The sequence below is a fragment of the Macaca mulatta genome, chromosome 14 (genome assembly GCF_049350105.2).
Source record: "Macaca mulatta isolate MMU2019108-1 chromosome 14, T2T-MMU8v2.0, whole genome shotgun sequence".
NCBI lineage: Eukaryota > Metazoa > Chordata > Mammalia > Primates > Cercopithecidae > Macaca > Macaca mulatta.
In genome coordinates this window covers 126,705,442-126,732,361 of record NC_133419.1, presented here as the reverse complement: position 1 = coordinate 126,732,361, position 26,920 = coordinate 126,705,442, and the positions used below count along the sequence as shown (strand labels likewise).

At 48.3% G+C, this 26,920-nt stretch overlaps 1 protein-coding gene across 1 annotated transcript in view; it reads right to left on the bottom strand.

Annotated features, from left to right (window-relative positions):
- DCPS (decapping enzyme, scavenger) overlaps positions 1-26,920 on the bottom strand; it is a 41,339-nt gene that overhangs the window by 13,564 nt on the left and 855 nt on the right. Inside the window, 2 exon segments of the mRNA XM_015116079.3 lie at positions 1,068-1,213; positions 25,465-25,639. Of these exon segments, the coding sequence (XP_014971565.2) occupies positions 1,068-1,213; positions 25,465-25,639 (321 nt within the window).

Sequence of the window (26,920 nt, the reverse complement as noted above, 5' to 3'; positions counted from 1 at the left end):
TTCCTTACTCCTCTCGAGTACAATTCACCTTGCAGTGCCCACAGACACAGCACACCCTCCCTTCTTCTGGGCCAGGGAGGAGTGGCTGTGAGTTCCTCACATCACAACACCCTCCACCACAGTGACCTGAATCTTGGGGAGAAAAGTGAGAAATGCTCAAAGAGAACAAGGGTGAACGATAAAGATAAGGAACAGTGTGAGAGTCACTGAGTGGGCAAGAAACTGACTCATCAATAAGCATCAATCATATTTAACTTTGAGTGCTCACATGGGGCCAGTTCTAGGCAGAGGCTCCAGCTGGCACTGGGCCTAGGCCCAGGGAGGAGTCAGGATCTTGGCGCTAAATGGCCTTGCATCTGGCCTGGCCAGACGACTGCCAGCTTGTGAATGGAGTCCCTGCACCAAATCCCCGGGGCCGATGGAGTCTTGCCTTCTTTTGGACGAATGCAAGGGGGAGTGGGTGAGCGAAGAGCTTTTTGCTCTGAGACTGAGATCCTGCAGGCCAGTTTGCCACAGGAATAAGAGTCTGGACTGGGTGGGACTAACTCAACATCAGCCTTTTACCCATTCATGGACCCAAAGCAAAGGCACAGTCATCCTGAGGCTGGATCAGGGCTACTGCAGAGCAGACACACATTCTTCCAAAGGACTGGATTGCTTTGAGGTCCCCAGAGAGCCTCCATGGCATGCCCAAGCACATCAGGTGGGACCAAGACCAGCATCAGTTCCCTCACCTCCAAAGCCTTCTCTGACCATGCTACATAAAATGGCAACTGTCCACCCCAGGCCTTTTGGTCGCACTTACCCTGTCCATTTCTCTCCGCAGCCCTCATTATCTCACAGAGCATACAGATCCTGAGATATCTATGTATGGTCACACACTGTGTGACCGTGCATGGGATGTAAGCTGCACGACGTGGGGATTCTGTCCGCCATGCTCTCTACTGTACCCCCATCCCCTCACCGAGCACAGCGCCTGGCCCCGAATACGACCCCAATAGACACTCGTAAGAGGAGGCACCAGCCACGGGAGCAGTGCTCTGCATCTGAGACATGCAGCCAGTCACCTGGATGCTGAGGCTCTGGGACTCCAGGTGGGGTAAAGTAATGTTCCTGTAGTCATCTCCCGTCTCTCGGATCAGGCGGAGGTCCTGGCGTAGGTACTTCTGCAGGTGTTTCTCTGTGGCAGGGTAAACCACGGTCGTCTTTACATCTGCAACGACACAGCACAGCCCGTGACACGGAAGCAATGCCCACTCTCTACGCCACAGGCACCACAGTGAGGAGAGACCTCCCGCCCTGGCTTTGATTCCCTGAGGGAAGCCAAAATCCAAGAGGATCACGCACCCAAGATCCACCCCCACAGAGTGCCTTGTGCCACTGCATTCATGAGCTGAGCCACACTCAGAACCTGGAAAACACGGGGCCCCTCGTCAGGCAAGCCCCAGCCCTTCCTGCTCGACCTTCCAGGCACACGAATGAGAGGTCCCTAACTCTTCTCACATGCCAAATTTCTAGGTATGTGGCTTTCTGGACCCAAAGCTGAAAATATGGTTTAAAGCCTGGGCACGGTGGCTCATGCCTGTAACCCCAGCACTTTGGGAGGCCGAGGCAGGCGGATCACCTGAGGTCGGGAGTTCGAGACCAATCTGACCAACGTAGAGAAACCCCATCTCTACTAAAAATACAAAATTAACCAGGCGTGGTGGCGCATGCCAGTAATCCCAGCTACTCGGGAGGCTGAGGCGGGAGAACCGCTTGAACCTGGGAGGCAGAGGTTGCGGTGAGCCCAGATGGCGCCATTGCACTCCAGCCTGGGCAACAAGAGCGAAACTCCGTCTCAAAAAAAAAAAAAAAGGTTTAAAACCCAGTAGTCCCCTTAATGACGGGCAGTGCAGCACAGCGCAGTGGTTCCAGGCACAGACTCTGGAGCCAGACTGAGTTCAAGTACTGGCTCTGCCTGCTCCTTATTCTGAATGGGACCTTGGCATCACCCGGGAGCAAGGTTCAGCTGTTTAACTTCTTGTTTAACTTCTTGGTGCCTCTACTTCCTCATCTGTCAAATGAGGATAGTAAAAGCTCCTGTGTCACAAGGCTGGGAGGATTAAACAAGTCAATTACCTGTGAAGTTCTTAGAACAATATCTGGCACACAGTAAATACCACATAAATGCTGTGATGTTTCATCCAGGGTTTCTGAATCTCAGCACCACTGACATTTTGGCCTGGATAATTCTCTGTTGTGGGGGCTGTCCTATGCATTGAAGGATGTTCAGCTGCATCCCTGGCCTCTATTGGGATGTTAGTAGCACCCTCCCCAAGTTGTGACAACGCAAAATGTCTCCAGACTTTGCCAAATGTGTCCCCTGAAAGGAAAAACTGTCCCCAGGTGAGAACTACAGTTTTAAACTAGAAGGACGTCTTGCAGTTTTCCTAAACAGACTCTAGGCTGGGGTCCTGGTCCAAAACCACCTGGTTTTGGTTAAGTCCTTTCCCTTATTTTTAATAACATCTGGTACAATTGTTATCATTACTCTAACATTTATACATAGTGTTTTAACACAGATCTTAGGGGTATTTCAAAATCAGCTTGGATCTTTCTCAAAAGACCCATGTCCCCTCTGACTTTCTTAATCTGGGTTCAGATAGGCTGTCCCAGAGAAACCCAAGAGAGAGCCGAAAACCTGCAGGGACATTTTACCACCACGAAGTCCTCATGCTCACTCACACACCGCGAAACCCAGCTAAGAACTATCCATCTATACTTTCATATTTGGTCTGAGGTCATAGGTGGTTTTAACCCCACTTTCATACATCAGTGACAAGGGTGGGCTGGGACTCAAAAGAGTCATTCAGTATCACACTGTGAAATGTGGCAGGGGCGAGCCTGGAACTGAGGCCTTCTTACCCTAAAGCCAGCGCTCCTATAACACCACAGGCTACTTTCAACTTCTACTTCCAAGTCCCAGTGAGGATGTACAGAGATGACATACCAGGCACATGGCTTCTGTCCCATCAAACATCCCAGTCCATCAGCTCTGGGAGGCACAGCAGCACAGTGGGAAGACATGGACGCTGGCCCCAGGCTGGCCACACGACTCTCCATACTGGCTGTGTACCCTTGGGCATGGGGCTTAACGTCTTAGAGCCTTGGCTTCCTCACCTATTAAAGGGTGGTCATCAAATCTGCCTTACAGAGTTGTTTACATTAAATAAAACATGTCACCTGGATCACTGGAGGTGCTAAATAAATGTCACCCAATCCTGGGAATCCCTGGATCTGACCGTGAAAAGGGGGCATGAAGACCTCCTCACAACTCTCTGAGAACGCAGCAAAAAAACTGTTCCTTGCTTCTTACTCTGTTCTCTAACAGCTCAGGGTCATGGGTCATAGGCCAGAAGGCAGAGGTCAGAGGTCAGGCACACCAAGATCTCAAGAGGCGGGAGACTGCTTGAAGTAGACTGAACGGCACCACCTTGGCCCTTGCAGTGGACCTGAGGGAAATTCATACATCTGCAGTGGAGCTTGGTGGATGAGAACGGAGATTTTCGAGCCAGTCAGTCTAGATGCAAGTCCTGGCTCTGCACTTACTAGCTGCGTAACCTCAGGCAAGTGACTGGCCCTCTCTGTGGCTTCAGTCTCCTGACCTCTACAATCTGGGGTAACAATAACAGCACCGACCTTCCAGGGCTGTTGGGGGAACTAAATGAGTCAGTAGAAGGAAAGATTCAGGAAGTGCCTCACACAGAGAAAAGCGCTCCACCAAGGCTAGCTTGGATTCTCTCCACTGTTGCCTCAGTTGCCTGGGTTGGGCAGTGGAGCTCCCTGAGAGTCGGGGCGAGATGGGCAGGGCACAGAGGCAGAGCGGGCGCTGGAGAGCAGCCGGGCTCTGCGGACAGGGTCACCCAGCCGGGCTCCCAGCCCCTGGCTGCTCCAGATCAGAAAGCCACCTGGCCTGTGAGCATGCCCTGGTCTGCCGAGGCCTGTGCAAGGCCCGCCCCAGTCACCCGGGGTGCAGGGAAACTGGTGTCTCACTGAGCCAGCCCCTCCCGCCTCCCCTCAGCAGCAAGAGCATCCACAGGCGCTTATTTTCCAACTGCTCACTTCCTGCCACCCTCCTGCCTTTCCTGAGGTGCGCCTGCAGGGCTGGGAACCCCACTGCAGCACTCTCACAGCTCCCCACGGCCCCGAGAGCACTCACTCCTCAGGGGCCTGGCTTCCCTCAGATCTCCACCAAAAGCCTCCGTCAGGGTCACACTGAGGTGGGGGCTGCCACCTCAAACTGTCCCCTGCTCCACAGCTCCTGTGCTTCCTGCCGTGGTCTACGAGGCTGTTGGTGACCTCGCCCTGGCCCTCTCTCCACCCTCATGCACTGCCTCTCTCCCGCCTGGGGCCTCTGCTCCAGCCACACCAGCTCCCCACGGACCCACTCACTCGCGTCAGCTATGGGCTCCTCTCTGGGCCGTGCACGGGCCGCCCCCACGGCCAGGCTGACCCTCCTACCCATGGAGCCACGCTGCTCCTTGCTTCATCCAGGCCTCTGCTCTGAGGCCAGATCCTCAGGCTCGCTCAGCCCTGGTAAAACAGCAGCCCTAACCTCGTGGCCCTGTCTCCTCCGCCAACCTGCTTCCTCTTCACTTCTCACTCCCTCGCAGCAGCATGTGGATTGACTGACTCCCCAACTACTGTGTAGCTTCCAGAAGAAAAAAAAAAATTGTCCCCAGCACCTGGAATAGTGCCTGGTATACAGTAAGCACTCAAGAAATATTTAGTGAACAAATGAATAAATGAATCTGGCCTTTTCGACTTTAAACCCAGGAAGAACATTTTTGTCCTAAATGGAATAAAACCTCTTTGATACAAATCAATATATTTCCTAATGCTAAAGTTTACCTTGGCAGCCGAAAAAAAAATGAACACTGGTGTTTACCTCAATGCCCGTCAAGATGTTGACCTGCAGCTGAACTTCAGGAGGAGTTTGGTCAAGAGTCAATGCTCAATAAACAATCACACCATCAGGTGAAAACATGTGGGGAAACAGGATACACAGGCACAGTCTCAAAAATATCTCCGCATAGATTACTTATTAATTACAAAGGGAACACGAGTCGCTTTACAGCAGCAAAAGGCTGCCACCTCAGCCAGGCCATGGGAGTCACCGTCACCCCTGCTGGGCACGCTGACATCACGTGCCTCCTGATCCTGTGGAATTCTGGCCAAAAACGCATAACCTGAGTCTAGTCACGAGGAAATATCAGCAAACCAAAATCCAGGGGCATTCAACAAAACGAGTGGCTTTATAACACCGCAAAAATGTCACAGTTAGGAAAGACAAAGAAGGCTGAGGAATTGCTCCAGATGAAGGGAGACTAAAGAGACGGGACTTAAAGGGATTGGATTACATCCGGGGTTGGGATCCGGGGAGGGGCACCCTGCACTGAAGCAACTGGCACAACTTAACAATGGACTATATATCACAGAAGTCTCATACGAATGGGAAATTTCCTGAAATTGATAATTTTACCCTTTTTTATATCCATCGTTATCATTATTATATGTATATATGTGGAGACAGAAAAAGCCAACGTGGCAAATGTTAACAGGCAAAGTCCTTTAATAAGGGAGTTCTTTGTACTATTCTTACAGCTTTTCTGCAGGATTGGAATTTTTTTTTCGTAGGAAAATTTTTTAAAGGTGTTAATACCTTTTGGAACCTCAGCCCTATAACACTATTCTAAGCCTGACACGCACATGAGTTCATCTACTCCTCATGACCAACATGAACAAGTATTACTATGATTGCATTTTACATATGAGGAAACTGAGGCCCAGGGCCTGGAGTGGCCCCCACGGGCCCACAGCCCTGTGTGGTGCTCAGGGCCGGGCCCCACACCAGCATCCCCGTCTGCCCACGGCAGGTCAGCAGTTGAGGCCTGGTGGCCTTGCCAGGCTCTTCCTGCCACATGCTGCCTGGCAAGTGGACTGAGGGCACCACCTGCTCAGGATGGGTGATACTGGTGATACCCCTACCCAGAGCTCTTCCCAGTGGCCAGAGAACTGACCAACTCCCCAGTCCCACCCTCCTGCTGGCATTCTCATTAATTATTTATGTATTTATTTATTTATTTGAGATGGGGTCTTGCTCTATCACCAGGCTGGAGTGCGGTGGTGCGATCTCAGGTCACTGCAACCTCCGCCTCCTGGGTTTCAGCGATTCTCCTGCCTCAGCGTCCCCAGTAGCTAGGATTACAGGCCCCCGCCACCATGCCTGGCTAATTTTTGTTTTTTTTTTTTTTTTTTGAGACGGAGTCTCGCTCTGTCGCCCAGGCTGGAGTGCAGCGGCGCGATCTCGGCTCACTGCAAGCTCCGCCTCCCGGGTTCACGCCATTCTCCTGCCTCAGCCTCCTGAGTAGCTGGGACTACAGGCGCCCGCCACCGCGCCCGGCTAATTTTTTTTGTATTTTTAGTAGAGACGGGGTTTCACCGTGGTCTCGATCTCCTGACCTTGTGATCTGCCCACCTCGGCCTCCCAAAGTGCTGGGATTACAGGCGTGAGCCACTGAATTTTTGCATTTTTAGTAGAGACGGGGTTTCACCAAGTTGGCCAGGATGGCCTTGATTTCGTGATCTCGTAATCCGCCTGCCTCAGCCTCCCAAAATGCTGGGATTACAGGCGTGAGCCACCGCGCCTGGCCTTCCTGTTGGCATTCTGGTAACAGCCTGGGATAACCCTCAAAAGCCTATCCCTGGAAAATGTTCACAATATATTAAGAGCACCTCCGACACTCCTGACAGAGTTCCCCGTCATGCTTTTTAACATTGTGTTTGTCTTTTTAATTCAAATTGTACTTGCATATATGCCAAAGAGTCAAACGAAGCTTGTTTTCAAAACCACTTTTCTGCTCCTCCCTGCTCCCAATTTTCAGCTCCTTCAAAGGCACCACTTTCAACGCTTCTGGCCGCCTCTTTGGTTATAGACTTCCGGAATTCTAAATTGTATTTTTATATCTTGTTCCTACTCGACTTTTAACTTCTATTACTTACTGACTTCTCATTAAGGAAGATGAGGATTTACCTCTTTTTACCATCCCTCCACCAAATGTACACACATGCACACACACACACATATACAGATACTTCCTAACCCTCAACCTCAGAGTACAACTTTACCACAATTTTTGATAAATCAGAATTCAATATCGATGCTATGATGATGATGTACATGCTGTTCACTGCCAAATTTATTGTGATTATTTTTTCTCTTCAGCATAAATCTTTGGTGTATGGAATAAGTAATTACATTTTTACTTGTTTCATTTTCTGCCTTTCTTTTTTTTTTTTTTTTTTTGACACTGCGTCTCACTCTATCTCCCAGGCTGGAGTACAATGGCGCGATCTTGGCTCACTGCAACCTCCACCTCCCAGGTTCAAGCAATTCTCGCACCTCAGCAACCCAAGTGAGTAGCTGGGATTACAGGTACCCACCCCATGCCCTGCTAATTTTTGTATTTTTAGTAGAGATGGGGTTTCACCATGTTAGTCAGGCTGGTCTCAAACTCCTGACCTCAGGTGATCCACCCACTTCAGCCTCCCAAAATGCTGGAATATAGGTGTGAGACATCGTGCCCAGCCAGAGAAGGCATCTCCACCCAAATCCTGGCCACTTGCTTAATCTTCTATAAACATGACACTAATTCATTCCCAAATCCACTTCCCTGTTTACATAAATCTCTTGATGTGTGAAACTCATCAGGCAAGCCAGGCACAGTGGCTCATGCCTATAGTCCCAGCAATTTGAGAGGCCAAGGCAGGGAGATTGCTTGAGACCATGAGTTTGAGACCAGCCCGAGCAACATAGTGAGATCCCGTCTTTACAAAAAAAAAAAAAAAAAAAAGCAGAAAAATTAGCTGGGCATGGTGGCTACTCAGAAGGCTGAAGTGGGAGGATCCCTTGAGCCAGGGAAACGGAGGTTGTGATGAGCGGAGATCTCGCCACTGCACTCCCACCTGGGGGACAGAGCAAGACCCTGCCAAAAAACAAAAAACCTCATCAGGTACATGAACAATGTGTCTTCCCAGAACTTCCGGTTGCCACCCCCAGAAGTAATTCTCAAACTTTAGTGTGGCATTATTATTATTATAAATTCAATTCCTGGAATTTTCATTAGGAAAACTGAGAAAATATTTTCAATTCTCTGAAATAATTTACCAAGTAGATCAGCAAATAGGTATTCAAAGTTCCACCACAGCATAAAACAGAAATCATTATACACAATTGTCAGTTAAAATTTAAAAGTTATACTAAAAAAAATAATATTTTTGCTACTGCAATCTGCTATGTGAATACAATAAAGAACTGTAGAAATACAACTTTAGGGCTGTGTGCAGTAGTTCACACCTGTAATCCCAGCACTTTGGGAGGCCAAGGCGGACGGATCACCTGAGGTCAGAAGTTCTGCCTGGCCAATATGGTGAAACCCCGTCTCTACAAAAACAAAAAAAAATTAGTCAGGCATAGTGGCTCGCTTCTGTAATCCCAGATACTTGGGAGGTGGAGGCGGAAGAATCGCTTGAACCTGGGAGGTGGAGGTTGTGGTGAGCCGAGACCACACCATTGCACTCCAGCCTGGGCGACAGAGCGAGACACCATCTCAAAAAACAAACAAACAAAACAAAAAAACAACTTTAGGGCCAGGTTTGGTGGCTCATGCCTATAATCCTAGCACTTTGGATCACCTGAGCCCAGGAGTTCGAGACCAGCCTGGGCAACATGGCAAAACCCTATCTCTACAAAAAATACAAAAATTAGCTGGCTGTGATAGGCCATGCCTGTAGTCCCAGCGACTCTGGAGGCTGAGGTGGTGGGAGGATCGCTTGAGCCTGGGAGGTCAAGGCTGCAATGAGCTGTGATCGTGCCAGTGCACTCCAGCCTGGGTGACTGAGCAAGACCCTGTCTCAAAAACAAAAGAAAAGAAAGAAATGCAACTTTAATACATTTAGCATTGTTTGAATGCCTTACTTGGTCAAAGAACTTTTTGCATCACGTGTATTTTTTCTTTTAATCATTAACGTATACCTGCTTTGAAAAATACATGCATCGGCTTGCATATATAACATTACAATGAAAATAAACACAATGTTTCTAAAGCTGAACTTTCTACTGCTCAAGGTAAAACAATAATTGTATTTTGAAAATTGTTTCCCAGATAAGAGGATTAAAAAGGTCTCTTGTAACTATTGGTAACAGTACAGAATCATCAAATTTGTAAACTGTGAATCACAAACTCAAGTTGTGTCCAGAGACATGGTGCAAGCGAGATATATTTTGAGACTTGAAACATCTGAAAATATATTTATTCTACTGTCACACATAGGAATTCGGTGGCTGGGTGTGGTGGCTCAACACTCTGGGAGGCTGAAACAGGGGGGAAATCTCTTGAGCCCAGGAGTTCGAGACCATGGCAAGAGCCCATCTCTACAAAAAATAATACATTAGCCACGTGTGCTGGTACCTGCCTCTGGTCGCCACTACTCGGGAGACTGAAGTGGGAGAATCACTTGAACTCGGGAGTTTGAGGCTGCCATGAGCTATGACTGTACCACTGGACTCCAACCTGGCAACAAAGTAAGGCCTGTCTCAAAAATTGTTTTTTTCTCTTTGCTAAAGAATTTTAGGATAGACTGGCCAACATGGTGAAACCCCATCACTACTAAAAATACAAAAAATTAGCTGGGCGTGGTGGCACACGCATGTAGTCCCAGCTACTCAGGAGGCTGAGGCAAGAGAATCACTTGAACCTTGGAGGCAGAGGTTGCAATGAGCTGAGATTGTGCCACTGTACTCCAGCCTGGGTGAGAGTGAGACTTCAGCTGAAAAAAAAAAAAAAAAAAAAAAAAGAATGGCAGGAATGGCCGGGCGCGGTGGCTCATGCTTTGGGAGGCTAAGGTGGGCGGATCACGAGGTCGGGAGATCGAGACCATACTGGAGAACACAGTGAAACCCCGTCTCTACTAAAAATACAAAAAAATTAGCCGGGCACGGTGGCGGGCACCTGTAGTCCCAGCTACTCGGGAGGCTGGGGCAGGAGAATGGTGTGAACCAGGAGGCGGAGCTTGCAGTGAGCAGAGATCGCACAAATGCACTCCTGCCTGGACAACAGAGCAAGACTCCGTCTCAAAAAAAAAGTGTGTACACATGCAACTGCATACCATATGCACACACAGAAAAGTCTGAAAGGACAGGCTGGGTGTGGTGGCTCACACCTGTAATCCCAGCACTTTGGGAGGCCAAGGTGGGCGGATCACTAGAGGTCAGCAGTTAGAGACCAGCCTGGCCAACATGGTAAAACCCTGTCTCTACTAAAAATACAAAAATTAGCTGGGCATTGTGGGGGTGCCTGTAGTCTCAGCTATTTGGGAGGCAAAGGTAGGAGAGTCGTTTGAACCCAGGAGGCAGAGATTGTAGTGAGTCAAGACTGCCTCACTGCACTCCAGCCTGGGTGACACAGAAAGATTCCATCTCAAAAAAAAAAAAAAAAATCTGAAAGGACATACTCTGAGATGTTAAGAGCGATCAATCCTGGGTGATAGATTTATATATATTTACATATCACTTGTGTAACAAATATGTTAAAAGGAAGCTACCCCTTATAACTGAGCCCCAGAGATGTTACGTAATTTGCCCAAGGACACACAGCTATTAATAGTGGCAGAGCTGAGATCTGAACCCAAGCAGTCTGGTTCCTCTATGCAGTACTCCCATATCCCAAAGGCCCATCCTCTTTTGGGCCGTTCCTAGGATACCTGTGCTGGGGTCATGTTTTCCACAAGCAGCCCTATCAGATAGGAGAAGCATGACTAGTTCCAATTCTTCCTAGAGACACATAAACAGCTGTCAGCGAAACCAGAAGGCAAAATGAGGTGCCAGAGCAAGTGAGGTACAGACAGAGGGGTGCGGTCAGAGCATGCAGAGATGGCGCTGCTCATGCTCTGCTTGTGTTCTCCACGATGCTTCCTGAGAAGCTCAGGGAAGGACAGTCCACTCCCCTGAGCTCTGGAGAGCCGTGTGAGGACAGCCGCACCATGGGATACTGTGGCCAAATGCCGCGGGATAGCAGGTTCTGGGGGGAGCTCAAAGGGACAGAAGAGGACCTTCTTCCAGACTGGCTCACAACTAGAAGCAATAGCTGTTTTGGCCTACATTTGTGGTACCATCCTGTACCCTACCATCACCCCCACCAAGTATGGCAGTGTTAGATTATGCGGTGGGAGGCATAAGGGGGGAAGTCCCAGAAGAGGGGCCTGGTGAAGTTCAGGGCAGCAGCTCTTCATCTACAGGATGTTCTAGCGGCCAGAATGATGATAGTGATGTCTCCAGCTGAAAAGCACCCCCTCTAGGCATATGTTCCTTCTCTCTGCAGCTCAGATGAGCAGGCTGATGTGCCCCGGACTAACACAGCTCTGACTTGTCCATCAAGACCCTGAGGATCTGCTGCAAGCCCTTCTCCAATAAATAAAGCCACCCTTTGTCCCCCATCTAGACACAAAAGCCCAACTGCTCTCAGAGGTGGGAGGCAGAGCTATCTAGAGGAAAGTTAAGAGCAGCTGCCTCTCTGCTCCCTGCCAAAGCTAGCTTAGCCAAATCCCCAGGAAAATGCTGCTGCACATGAAACATGAAAACACAAACCACAGACAGTCTGCTCTCCTTCCCATACACATGTTCAAACAAGACTGCTTTCCAGCCGTTGCTGATGGCTTCTACAGGATGAGCTCATCTCTATGGCTCGGTCTGTGGCTTTTGCTTCCCCTTCACTCGGAGGAGCCAGTTTAACTTATTTAACCCAGATGTGCAGGCCCAGCAGCACTGAGAAGAAGCAACAGCAATGCATGATCTGAGTTGAAGCCCACCCGCCATGTCCTCTCCACCAGAGCCAGGCAGAGCCAGCCGGTGATGGGTCAGATAACCGGGCTTCGCGAGGCATGCCAGAGAAGGCCTGAAAGAACGAGAGGCTGGTGGGAGGCTCTCCTGGATCTGTTTTCTCTTTCCTCCTCTGTGGGATGTCCCCTGGCTGGGTGACACTCTCCTCAGCCCTGGCTGCATGGTAACGGGGAGACCAGGCCAGAGGGTGGAGGGAAGGCTGGCTGCCATGGATCTTAAGTCATCCTCTGGCCCCAGGCCAAGCAAGGCAGGGTGTTCTCTGTCCTACACTACGGAGATACTGGAAGTGCTCAAGTGAAGCCCAAAGAGACCTCCACGTCAAGGATAAACACGGCTGAAGGGTGTGGTCAGGATCCTACTGGAAACTTCAACCACTCCACAGCAAGCCTCTAACCACTAATTACCTGTCTCTAGGAAAGCACAGAACTGCTATTAGAGACAGAGGAGAGGCAGACGCTGACTTTAGCAAGACCCTGGATCTGACAGGCTTCTTGTACAAACCCTCAGCTCCTTCCCTCCCCATCTTGCTAGTCCTCTGAAGTCCAGAAAGCAGAGGGGGGAGGGAGGCAACAGGACCTGATGGCAAAACCCCAGGGTCTCCTGGCCCACAAGCAAATTTGGTAACTCCAAACGCAGCCCTGGGGTGGCAGGAGAGCCCTCGGTTACAATGGATAGAGAGTGGGAAATGCTACTTCAGGATGGCTGTGGGGCTAATGGCACTCTGCAAAGCTCCACGTGAATAGGAAGAGCAAGAGCTGATATGCAGTGCATCAGGGAGCTATGAAATGACAGACTTGGCCTTAGAGTTGCAAGCCCCCCACTTCCCCACACACAGAAAGAAACGACGCTGGGGTTGAGCGGACCAGACCACAATAAGAGCTGTAGGCTGAACACTCCAAAATATGGCCTCTCTCGACTTCCTGCCTGAAGGCATGTCTTTAGTTCACTCTGAAAGGGGCACGGGTACCAAGTCTCAATGTTTGTCCCTGGACATGCCATACTGTGCTTCATTGTAAAATAGGAGTGAGCTCCTGTGAATCACCAGCCATTGAAAGAAACTAGCAGCCTGAATAAGGATGACCAAGATAAACAACCAGATCCCAGAGGAAATAAAATAATTTGAGGGTCAGGAGATAATTTTAAAAATAATTCTAATTAGTGTGCCAGAGAAATTCAACAAAATTTGGCCTCTATAAAAAAAAAAAGGAGCAAAATGCTATGAGAATGAAATAATCAGAGAACCAGAGAGAGGAGAATTTGAAATATGACTGTCAAATTAACACCTTCACTAAAAGGTCTAGAAGACAAAATGCAGACAATCTACCAGATTACAAGAAAGAGGCCAGGCACAGTGGGTCACACCTGTAATCCTGGCACTTTGGGAGGCTGAGGCGGACGGGCGACCTGAGGTCAGGAGTTCAAGACCAGCCTGGCCAACAAGGTGAAACCCCACCTCTATTAAGCGACCTGAGGTCAGGAGTTCAAGACCAGCCTGGCCAACAAGGTGAAACCCCACCTCTATTAAGCGACCTGAGGTCAGGAGTTCAAGACCAGCCTGGCCAACAAGGTGAAACCCCGCCTCTATTAAAAAAACAAGGCCGGGCGCGGTGACTCAAGCCTGTAATCCCAGCACTTTGGGAGGCCGAGACGGGCGGATCACGAGGTCAGGAGATCGAGACCATCCTGGCTAACATGGTGAAACCCCGTCTCTACTAAAAAATACAAAAAAAAACTAGCCGGGCGAGGTGGCGGGCGCCTGTAGTCCCAGCTACTCGGGAGGCTGAGGCAGGAGAATGGCGTAAACCCGGGAGGCGGAGCTTGCAGTGAGCTGAGATCCGGCCACTGCACTCCAGCCTGGGAGACAAAGCGAGACTCCGCCTCAAAAAAAAAAATAAATAAATAAATAAATAAATAAATAAATAAACAAAAAAATTAGCTGGGCGTAATGGCAGGCATCTGTAATCCCAGCTACTCGGAAGCTGAGGCAGGAGAATGGCTTGAACCTGGGAGGTGGAGGTTGCAGTGAGCTGAAATCACGCCGTAGCACTCCAGCCTGAGCAACAGAGTGAGACTCTGTCTCAAAACAAACAAGAAAAAAAAAAAAAAAAAGAATGTACTTTAGCTAATCAAGAGAGTAAAACAAGAAAGAAAAAGATGTAGAATCCAGAAAACATCTAACCCAAAAAGTTGCAAAAGGAAGTCTCAGATTGATACCTGAACAACTTGCTTAAAGAATCACCTGTTCAGATTGGAGAAGCAGGAAAGAGCTTTCTGGAAACAATGTTGCCAGCAAGGAAGGAGATATGATGTAATGCAGGGGTGTCCAATCTTCTCGCTTCCCTGGGCCACATTGGAAGAACTGTCTTGGGCTTTACCTGAAATATACTAACACTAACAATAACTGATGAACTTAAAAAAAAAGAAACCATGAAAAAAATCTGATGTTTTAAGAAAGTTTATAAATTTGTGTCAGGCCGCATTCAAAGCTGTCCTGGGCTGCGGGCTGGACAAGCTTGACGTAATGGATTATCAAACTGGATAATTTCAAGAGCAAAGTAAAGGTGCATTATTCTTTTAACCACAATGAAAAAAGAAGCAACTAAAAACTCCATGAAAAAGTAAAAGCTAATAAAACAGTGGTTCAAATATGAAACACACTAAAAAGTAGCATGATTTGAAGGACTGTTAGAATGCAAGAAAAGAGAATCCACTCAACCTGGACATCAAAAGCACTCTCCAACCAGGCGTGGTGACTCATATCTGTAATCCCAGCACTTTGAGAGGCCAAGGTGGGCGGATCACTTGAGGACAGGAGTTCAAGACCAACCTGGCCAACATGATGAAACCCTGTCTCTACTAAAAATACAAAAATTGGCCTGGTGTGGTGGCGGGCGCCTGTAATCCCAGCTACTCAGGAGGCTGAGGCAAGAGAATCGCTTGAACCCAGGAGGTGGAGGTTGCAGTGAGCCAAGATGTACCACTGTACTCCAGTCTGGACAACAGAGTGAGACTGTCTCAAAGGAAAAAAAAGCACTGTCCTTTGAGTGGCATGGGGATTATACACTGGGCAGGTGGAGAAAAAACTAAAACCTTAGCACTGTGGTTGAGCAGGCATATTAATATGGCCTCAATCATGTAAACACTGCTAACTGGTTTTACTGGTTTTCTTTTCTCTTTTTTTTAAGAGACAGGGTCTTGCTCTGTACCCAGGTTGGAGTGTAGTGGCAGAATCATGGTTCACTGCAGCCTTGACCTCCTGAGCTCAAGCAATCCTCCAACTTCAGCCTCCTGGGTAGTTGGAACTACAGGCACGTGCCACCACACCCAGCTAATTTTTGTATTTTTAGTAGATAAAGGGTTTCACCATGTTGGCCAGGCTGGTCTCGAACTCCTGACCTCAAGTGATCCACCTGCCTTGGCCTCCCAAATTGCTGGAATTACAGGCATGAGCTACTGCACCCGGCTCAGAAATATTCTTTTTATTTTTTAACTTTTATTTTAGGTTAAAGGGTACATGTAAAGCTTTGTTTACAGGTAAACTGTCTCGCAGGGGTTTGGCATAGAAACTATTTCATCACCCAGGTAATAAGCATAACACCTGATAGTGAGTTTTTTGATCCTCCCATCCTCCAACCCTCCACTGTCAAGTGGGCATTTAGGTTGATTCCATGTCTTTGCTATCATGAATAGTTCTACAATGAACATATATGTGCATGTGTCTTTACAGTAGAGCAATTTTTTAAAATTTCTTATTTTTTTACTTCAATAGGTTTTTTGGGAACAGGTAGGAACTTACACAAATAAATTTTTTAGTGGTGATTTCTGAGATTCTGATGCACGCATCACCTGAGCAGTGTACATTGTACCTACTGTGTAGTCTTTTATCCCTCACCACTCCCCACCCTTTCCCTTAAGTCCCATGTATCATTCTTATGCCTTTCATCCTGATAGTTTAGCTCTTGCATATGAATGAGAACATACAATGTTTGGTTTTCCATTCCTGAGTTATTTCACTTAGAATAATATTCTCCAATTCCATCCAGATTGCTGCAAATGCCATTATTTCATTCCTTTTTATGGCTGAGTAGTATTCCATGGTATTATATACACCACATTTTCTTTATCGACTTGTTGATTGATGGACATTTGGGTTGGTTCCATATTTTTGCAGTTGCAAGTTGTGCTGCTATACACACGCAAGTGCAAATTGTCTTTTTCATATAATGACTTCTATTCCTCTGGGTAGATACCTAGTAGTGGGACTGCTGGATCAAACAGTAGATCTACTTTTAGCTCTTTAAGGAATCTCCACACTGTTTCCCGTAATGGTTGTACTAGTTTCCATTCTCACCAACAGTGTAGAAGTGTTCCCTTTTCACTGCATGCATACACACCAACATCTAGACTGGATAAAGAAATGTGGTACATATACACCATGGAATACTATACAGCCATAAGAAAGTGAGATTATGTCGTTTGCTGCAACATGGATGGAGCTGGAGGCCATTATCCTAAGCCAACTAAGGCAGGAACAGAAAACCAAATATGTGTGTTCTTTTTTTTTTTTTTGAGACGGAGTCTCACTCTGTCTCCCAGGCTGAAGTACAGTGGCCGGATCTCAGCTCACTGCAAGTTCCGCCTCCCGGGTTTATGCCATTCTCCTGCCTCAGCCTCCCAAGTAGCTGGGATTACAGGCGCCCGCCACCTCGCCCGGCTAGTTTTTTGGTATTTTTTAGTAGAGACGGGGTTTCACCGGGTTAGCCAGGATGGTCTCAATCTCCTGACCTTGTGATCCACCCGTCTCGGCCTCCCAAAGTGCTGGGATTACAGGCTTGAGCCACCGCGCCCGGCCTGTGTGTTCTTATTTATAAGTGGGAGCTAAACATTGAGGACATATGGACACAAAGAAGAGAACAACAATCATTGGGGAGAAAAGGGGCTGGCCCAGTCATCCCCACACCCCAGAGAAGGGGAAGCATGCAGAAATGAAAGTCCACAAATGCCCAAAACCTAGAAGTAGGAGGCTGAAACCAAATACCTTCACTTTCAGAACTGTGACTGAAAACCATACTTCAGAATGAGGATGGAGCCCTTGAAATTCATGGGATGATTCTTCTAGTCCATCTAAGGACCTGCCAATTTGTCTTAACTTTCAACTGTGAAATACATTGCACATATAAAACATGGGTGTGTGTGTATATAAAATATGTACCACTTAAAGACCTAAGTAAAATAAAAAGAATACATATGCTCAGAACACACAATCCAAGAAACAGAATATAACCAGAAATTTTAACATTCTGTCTGTCCTGCCCCACCCCGACCAGGGATAATCACCTCCCTGACTGGGGGGTTAATCGTTTCCTTTTTGTCCTCATAGTCTTATTACACGTGTATGCATCCCTAAGCAGTATATTGTTCAGTTCTGCTTGTCTTTCAACTTCGTACCATTTGAATCACACCATGTGTATTCTGTGTCTTGCTTTTCTTGCCCTACATGGTGAGATTTATCCTTCATTGATACAGGCAGCTGTAGTTCATTTTCGCTACTGTAGAGAGGCACTGTAGGGCTATACCTCGGTTTATCTACCTACTCTACTGTTCAATTTGTTTCTAGTTTGTTGTATCATTAACAATGCTACCAAGCAAACTCTTTGGAGAATGGCCTGTCTTTTAAAACGCTCCTTCCAAACAAGTCCTCACCCCTCCCTCAGGAGGTCTGGGTTTTGCCTCTGCAAATAGCACAGGGCGGAAAACCCTGGCCTGTGGCTACAGTACCAGGAGTTCTCTGCAACCAGAGACATGATTCCCAGGATCCCATCCCTCTGCTCCCCGCCCTGGCCTCACTCACAAATGCCTGTCTCCTCTTCTGAACTTGAGATTCCATCTCCTGGTTTACAAGGGGAAACAATTGGCCTTTTAAGAGGTAGCTGGGATTTCTGAGTCACACCCCTCTCCCTGCTATCTCCCCAGGTAAAAGAGAACAGACCGCAATGAAAGAGCTCCATTGACAGGCGGCAGGGTGACAGCTATGATAGAAAGGAGATGCAGGCCCTGCCCCGCCTAGAGGGTCAGAGGAAGCTCTCAGATGCCAGCCTTCAGGCCACTGGCTCCAGACATGTGCCACACAGCAACAGGAAGAAGAAAGGAAACCTACCCATGGGCAGAGCCAGTCACTTTTCCATCTTATATATATTATTCCATTTAAAGCTCACATAAATGGACAGTTAGAAAAAAATTATAGGCAACACCATAATTACACTGATTGGATGCAGACCATATGCCAGCTACTGTGCCACATGCTCTATACGCCTTCTCTTAATGGGTCCCAATCCAGGACAGTGGCCATGAAGTCAATTTAGGGGATTAAGACCAGCATTTTAAAAAAGGAAACCAGCTGGGTGTGGTGGCTGACTCCTGTAATCCCAGCACTCTGAGTGGCCAAAGCAGGCGGATCACCTGAGATCAGGAGTTTGAGACCAGCCTGGCCAATGTGGTGAAACCCCATCTCTATTAAAAATACAAAAAAAGGCCGGGCGCGGTGGCTCACGCCTGTAATCCCAGCACTTTGGGAGGCCGAGACGGGCGGATCACGAGGTCTGCAGATCGAGACCATCCTGGCTAACACGGTGAAACCCCGTCTCTACTAAAAAATACAAAAAACTAGCCGGGCGAGGTGGTGGGCGCCTATAGTCCCAGCTACTCGGGAGGCTGAGGCAGGAGAATGGCGTGAACCCGGGGGGCGGAGCTTGCAGTGAGCTGAGATCCGGCCACTGCACTCCAGCCTGGGTGACAGAGCCAGACTCCGTCTCAAAAAAAAAAAAAAAAAAAAATAGCTGGGCGTGGTGGTGGGTGCCTGTAGTCCCAGCTACTCAGGAGGATGAGGCAGGAGAATGGCTTGAACCCAGGAGGTGGAGGTTGCAGTGAGCTGAGATCACACCACTGCACTCCAGCCTGGGCAACAGAGAGAGAGATTCTGCCTCAAAAATAAATGAATAATTGTAAAAATTAAAAAATAAAAAAGGGGCCGGGCGCGGTGGCTCAAGCCTGTAATCCCAGCACTTTGGGAGGCCGAGGCGGGCGGATCACAAGGTCAGGAGATCGAGACCACAGTGAAACCCCGTCTCTACTAAAAATACAAAAAATTAGCCGGGCGCGGTGGCGGGCGCCTGTAGTCCTAGCTACTCAGGAGGCTGAGGCAGGAGAATGGCGTGAACCCAGGAGGCGGAGCTTGCAGTGAGCCGAGATCGCGCCACTGCACTCCAGCCTGGGCAACAGCGTGAGACTCCGTCTCAAAAAAAATAAAAATAAATAAAAAAAATAAAAATAAAAAAGGAAACCAGTAAGACTGAAACTAGATAGAAAATACTAGACAGTATGTCATAGTGGATGGATAAGTATTGTTTAAAGTTTCACTTCTGGCCAGGTGCAGTGGCTCACACCTGAAATCCCAGCACTTTGGGAGGCCGAGGCAGGCAGATCACCTGAGGTCAGGAGTTCGAGACCAGCCTGGCCAACATGGTAAAACCCCGTCTCCACTAAAAATACAAAAATTAGCCGGGCGTGGTGGCACGTGTCTATAATCCCAGCTACTCGGGAGGCTGAGGCTGGAGAATCACTCGAACCCGGGAGGCGGAGGTTGCAGTGAGCCAAGATTGCGCAATTTCACTCTAGCCTGGATGACAAGAGCGAAACTCCTTTCAAAAACAAACGAACAAACTAAATAAACAAATAAAGTTTCACTTCTGTTCATGTCTGTTAGTCCATGTGTAATAGACCATAAAGTGAAACGTATCTCTCCCTGCGGGTGGTGGCTAAAGAGCGTTGTGAAAACTTCCTTACCTGTTTCGTAACTGTCCTACTGAGGTAAGTTCAGTTTCTAACCTAATTGAACAGAGAAAATAACTGAAGCGACTTCCCCAACTTCATCTGTAGTACACACCACTGCCACCATCCCACCCCATCACTCCTGACATAACAGCCTCATTTATGTTCTTCTTTCCTTCCCCAGAACACATGCTGTTCCTCAGCCCAGAGTGTTCTCCCCTCTTTGCACGGCTGGCTTTCTTCCCATCCTTCAGGTCTCAGCCTGGGCATCATCTCCACTGCAGAGAGCCCTCCTAGAGCCCTGGTTTGAGTAGGCTCTCTCCTGCTCATGGCCACTCAGACATCTGCTTCCTGGTTTGCTGTCTGCCTTCCCCACTAGAACTGCAGAGACAGGGAGACATTGCTTATCTTCACCAACACAGGCCTCGCTTCTACTAGAGTAGCTGGCACATAGCAGACACTTCACATGTGTTAAGTGAATAAAGAAATGTCCCAGGTCCTCATGGTTAGCAAATGGCAAAGGCAGGATTCACACCCAGGTCTGTCTGACATGAGGCTTGTTCTCAGCACTGGCGCCGTGCTAAAACTCAGAAACAGCACGTTGCTGCCCCAGCGCACACCATGCGAAAGCATGAGTGCCCCAGCATGACTAACTCCTAAAGCCTGTGCTCTCTCCGTTATGTCACTGGAACAGACATTGCAGCTGGCAGGATGAGTGGCTCACAGGAGCTGAGAACGTGGAGGGGATAAATGAATGAGGAGACTGCAAAACCTCCAGACTTGAAGAGAAAAAGAAAGCTGCCAGTGACCAGAGAAATACCAGAAAAAAATCAGTTGAGCCCATGATTTCCACTGTGGCCAGCTCAGAAATGAGGGGTGGGGGCTCCCCTAGGCAAACAGTATTCTAGAAAGGAGATCTAGAGAAGCAGCCAAAGACAGCAGAAAAACTCAAAGGAGCAACCATGCAGGGGGGCAGAGGGCTGAGGCTGCAGGACTGCACATTCAGGGCCCTTGGGGTGGGCAGCGTTGATTGACTCCAAGGCTGGGACTGGAGAGGGAGGTCCCAGGCGCTGACTTAGCTGGCCTTCCCACAGAGGGGACAGCTGGGGTGGCCACAGGACTATTTTGGCAATGCTGCCACCTTGTGGCTGTGGAATGCCCAGCCCACAGGAAAAAAAATCTACACAGGTCAGTCTGTGGGTTCATTCTTCACTTATTGAAAGCACCTAATATGGGTGACATGGCTCCAACCTTCAAGGACCTCACTCCTTATATCCAGGCAGTGACCAAACTCTCTGCTTTTCACCACTGTGTCTCCACCCCGACCCCAAACAAGACTGTGAGGACAAGGATGGTATCTTACTCATCTCTGAAGCTACGGTACGCGGCATAGGGCCTGGCACCTGAGACTAATAATAGCAGCTACTACTTAATACGTGCTCAGTGCTTTTAAGTACATTAGTGCATCGGATTTGTGAATTGCAACTATGAGACCTCCAAATGGAGATGTCAAGGAGAGGTTTATTTCAATACGAGCCTGGAGTTCTTAGAGAGGTCAGGGATGGGGAAATAAAGGTGGGCGGCGAAGGCACACAGATGGTGCTTTTTAAAAGACTAGTGCCTCTCAAAGTTTTACGTGCTTATGGCTCACCAGGGAGTTGTGCTAAAACGCAGACTCCAATGATTCTGTACTCTGAAACAGAGCGGAAATTCTGGTTCTACCAGCCTCCCAGGTGGTGCCAATACTGCTGGTTCACAAACCACACTTTGAGTGGTAAAAATCTGGAACAGAGGTTAACAAACGATGGCCAGCTGGGCCTCTATTTGTACAATCGGCAAACCAAGAGTGATATTTTCATTTTCACAGGGGTTGAGAAAAAGAAGAAGGAAGGAGAAGGCGGAAAAGGCAGAAGAAGGAGTTGGGGAGACCATTTGTGCCTCACAAGGCCTAAAATAGTCACTCTTTGGTTTTCGACAGAAAAAGTTTGCCAACCCTGACCTTAAATATCACCCAGGGACAAGGCATGCAGCTAAACAAGGGAGCAACTGGGCCCTGAAGCAAACCGCTGTGACTTCCAAATCCCCATCCCCAGTTTTGGTAGGAAAAGCAGGAGTGCAAGGCACCACATGTACAGTCGGCCCTCTGTATTGTGGGTTCCGTATCTGCGGATTCAATCAAATGAAGATTAAAAATACTTAAAAAAAGAAGGACATTGCGTCTATACTGAACATGTACAGACTTTTCTTGTCATTATTACCTAAAAAACATGGTATAACAACTATTTACATAGCATTTACATTGTAGCAGGTAGTTAAGTAACCTAGAGATGATTTAAAGTATATGGGAGGATGTGCTTAGGGTACATGCAAATACTACACCATTTTATATCAGGGACTTGAGCATCCATAGATTTTAGTATCTGAGGAGGGTCCTGGAATCAATCCCCAGTGGATACTGAGGGATGACTTATATGCCAAGAAGGCAGGAAGGCCAGGGGCAATGGCTCACACCTGTAATCCCAGCACTTTGGATCACCTGAGGTCAGGAGTTCGTGACCAGCCTGGCCAACATGGTGAAATCCCATCTCTACTAAAAATACAAAAATTGCCGGGCGCGGTGGCTCAAGCCTGTAATCCCAGCACTTTGGGAGGCCGAGACGGGTGGATCACAAGGTCAGGAGATCGAGACCATCCTGGCTAACACAGTGAAACCCCGTCTCTACTAAAAAATACAAAAAACTAGCCGGGCGAGGTGGCGGGCGCCTGTGGTCCCAGCTACTCGGGAGGCTGAGGCAGGAGAATGGCGTGAACCCGGGAGGCGGAACTTGCAGTGAGCTGAGATCAGGCCACTGCACTCCAGCCTGGGCGACAGAGCGAGACTCCGTCTCAAAAAAAAAAAAAAAAAAAAAAAAATACAAAAATTAGCTGGGCATGGTGGCATGCACCTGTAAATTCCAGCTACTCAGGAGGCTGAGGTAGGAGAATCACTTGAACCTGGGAGGCGAAGGTTGCAGTGAGCCGAGAACGCGCCATTGTACTCCAGCCTGAGCAACAGGAGTGAAACTCCATCTCAAAAAAAAAAAAAAAAAGAAGGCAGGAAAAAGTGAACTAACATCTGAGGCTCCCAGGTGGGTGGGGGTGGCCCTGGGGAAATGGTTATGGAGACACCTGGGGTTCTGAGTGGGAACAAGGACTTGTGGTGGGCCAATAACGCACTGCCTCTTTCAGTGCTTATCTTGGAAAAGACAATAGAAACAGAAGGAGTGGGCAGGGACTACCTCCATTTGGGTGCAGTGCCACAGAAGAACTGGGAAAATAAAGAGGAGAGCCTGTGAATTCCACAGGGTACATCTGTGGGGCAGAACCTTCTGAATTTTGGCCAAGGGTGGGGAAGGTAGGTAGAGGGATTTCGGAAGGTGAGGAAAAGGGTGTGGCAGTAAAATAACAGCCTCAGAGCCTGTAATGTGGAGGCCACCCCAAGTTGTGTTTGGCCACAGTGCCTTCTGTCATGCTTCTGCCGCCCTGTGCTGAGGAATACATTTGCTTAAATGTCAATGCCTGAGAAAGTAAATACAGCTGTCCATTTCCATCAACTTGTACCAATTAATCTGGCTTTTGCTCAATGGAAGACAAGGCTGTTTTGCATTAAGTCATGAAAGGTTTGCTTGTCTCACCATCAAGTGTTCACATATATTTCCAAAGGACAATAATAGCACTCATTCATGGAGGGCAGAAAAGAATATCTATCAAAAGACTGTGGGGCAGGATATCTGTAAAGCCAGACTGCTATTAAATGCTGGAGGGCAAACAAAGAGATAGAAGGATATGACAAAGTCACCATGTGCTGTAAAACAGATTCCAGAATTTGCTGGTTGGAAGGAATCTTTAAGGTCAACCAGTCTCCCTCATGTTTCTAACAAAGCTGCCTACAAAATCTAACCATCTTGAGGAAAAATGCCCATGTCACACCTGGCTTTTGGCATGGAATATTCTTTTTAATAAATTAAGAAATGTTTGCAATGAAAAACAAATCTCTGCCTTTTAACCCATGAATTCCTGCCCTTCTCTCCCATCCCCCTTGATCACACTAGTTGTCTCTCCCACCAGAAAGTAGGTTCCTTCAGGGAAGTGACTGATTTTTGCAGCACCCGACAAGCTGGCCGGCCCACAGAATGAGGATGGTGAGCAAGACCCCAGTCTACTGAAAAGCCTTAGCTTTCCTGCCACCTACTGGCTGTGTGACTTTGGACAAGTTATTTAAACTTTCAAAAGCCAGTTTCCTGACTTGTAAAGTCCTCTCACAAGAGGGCTGTTTTGAGGATTAACTGCGTTAATACATGTAGATTACTTGGAATGCTGACTGGCACAATAGTAAGGATTTCCTAAGTGTTGACAATTTTTTTTTTTTTTTTGAGACGGAGTCTCGCTCTGTCGCCCAGGCTGGAGTGCAGTGGCCGGATCTCAGCTCACTGCAAGCTCCGCCTCCCAGGTTCAGGCCATTCTCCTGCCTCAGCCTCCCGAATAGCTGGCACTACAGGCGCCCGCCACCTCGCCCGGCTAGTTTTTTGTATTTTTTAGTAGAGACGGGGTTTCACCGTGTCAGCCAGGATGGTCTCCATCTCCTGACCTCGTGATCGGCCCGTCTCGGCCTCCCAAAGTGCTGGGATTATAGGCTTGAGCCACCGCGCCCAGCCAAGTGTTGACAATTTTTATCATTCAATTAGTAGATTAATCTATTATTCTGGCCGGGCACGGTGGCTCACACCTGTAATCCCAGCACTTTGGGAGGCCAAGACGGGTGGATCACAAGGTCAGAAGTTCAAGACCAGACTGGCCATGATGAAAACCCCCATCTCTACTAAAAACACAAAAATTAGCCTGGCGTGGTGGCAGGCGCCTGTAATCCCAGCTACTTGGGAGGCCAAGGCAGGAGAATTGCTTGAACCTGTGAGGCGGAGGTTGCAGTGAGCTGAGATCACGCCATTGCACTCCAGCCTGGGCGACAGAGCAAGACTCCATTAAAAAAAAAAAAAAAAATCTATTATTCTGTCCCATAAATCACACTCTCTCCCTAAAACATACTACACTAGAACAAGGTTTCTCTCTTTTTTTTTTTTTTGAGACAGGGTTTTGCTCTGTCACCCAGGCTGGAGTGCAGTGGTGCAATCTCAGCTCACTGCAACCTCTGCCTCCTGGGTTCAAGCGAGTCTCCCACCTCAGCCTCCCAAGTAGCTGGGATTACAGGTGAGCACCACCACCCTGGCTAAATTTTGTATTTTTAGTAGAGATGAGGTTTCACCATGTTGGCCAAGAGTCTGGTCTTGAACTCCCGACCTCAGGTGATCTGCCTGCCTTGGCCTCCCAAAGTGCTGGGATTACAGGCAAAGGCCACCGTGCCCGGCCAGGTTTCTGAGTTTCAGCACTATTGACATTACTTTGCTGTGGGAGCCTGTCCTGTATATTGTAAGGTGTTTAGCAGCATTCTTGGTCTCCACCCACTAGATGCCAGAAGTAACACCCCACCACCACCCCTCATTCTGACAACCAAAAATGTCTTAACCGATGGCCAAATGTCCACTAGGGAGGAAATCTCTCTATTGTACTAGAATATGCAAATAGAAAGTCTGGTCACTATACCACCTAATTTCCCACCATCCCATTCTCCCTCCATACAGCCACCTTGGCCACCTCTTGCTCACCACTCAGTTGTCTTGGAGGGAACAAGTGATAGGTGCTGTAGATATCATTGGAGAACTGCAACTGGAGCTCAGGGCTGCCTGTCAGGAGCTGAGCCACCTGTTCCACCTGAAATGGTGTCTTCTCCAGGATCACAACGGCATCCTCTCCATCCCCATCCCCAGAGGACTCATTCACCTGTGGGTAGAGGCATCATCAGTGGGCTCAAGGGCAGAACCACAATGAGACTGTGGAGAGCAGAGACAGAAGCTCCCGGGCCTTTGAAATCAACTTTGAAAGTACTTGGGATTTCCTTCCCTGAAGTTTTCCTTCTGGGAAGTCTAGCCAATGGCACTCACATTTCTTTTCTCAGAGAAGGCATCTGTCTTTTTTTTTGAGATGGAGTCTTGCTCTGTCGCCCAGGCTGGAGTGCAATGGCGCAATCTCGGCTCACTGCAACCTCCACCTCCTGGGTTCAAGCAATTCTCCTGCCACAGCCTCCCAAGTAGCTGGGATTACAAGCGCATGTCACCACACCTGGCTAATTTTTGTATTTTTAGTAGAGACAGGGTTTCATCATGTTGGCCAGGCTGGTCTTGAACCCCCGACCTCAAATGATCCGCCTGCCTCGGCCTCCCAAAGTGCTGGGATCACAGGCGTGAGCCACCGTGCCCAGACAGAGAAGGCATCTCCACACAAATCCTTGTGGCAGCTCTCACACCTTTCTTCCCCAGAATACAAGGCTTCTCAGTTGTCTTCCATTTTAGGCTTACAAGACTTCTGTCAAGTTCTCCCCATTTCAGAAGAAAAGATGAAAAACAGATCTTGAGTGACTTGCCCAAAGTCACACGAACAGTCAGCACTGAAACAGAAACTAGAACCTGGGTCTCCCAAGTGACTCCTAGCTCGAAAGCTCTCATGGCTAACACCTTCAACAGGTGCTGCACACTGAGGACAGCTGGGCTGAGAAAATCAGACAGAGCCTCATACAAAAAATAAATAAATAAAAAATAAGGCTGGGTGCGGTGGCTCACGCCTATAATCCCAGCACTTTGGGAAGCAGAGGCAGGCGGATCACCTGAGGTCAGGAGTTCGAGACCAGCCTGGCCAACATGGGGAAACCCCGTCGCTACTAAAAATACAAAAATTAGCTGGGCATGGCGGCGGGCGCCTGTAATCCCATCTACTCGGGAGGCTGAGGCAGGGAGAATCGTTTGAACTCGGGAGATGGAGGTTGCAGTGATCACACCACTGCTCTCTAGCCTGGGCGACAGAGAGAAGAGACTCCGTCTCAAAATAAATAAATAAAAACAACAACAAAAAAAAAAAAAACAGATACAGACGCATGGAAGCCTAGGCCAAGGTTCCCTGATCCTCCCAAAGGTGAGAGTTCCTGCTAGTAGTTCTGGGGAACCCCCATACCTGCCCTGGCTAGGCCTCCTCACTAGTTCCTGGAATGGTCTCCATCTCTCCTCAGCC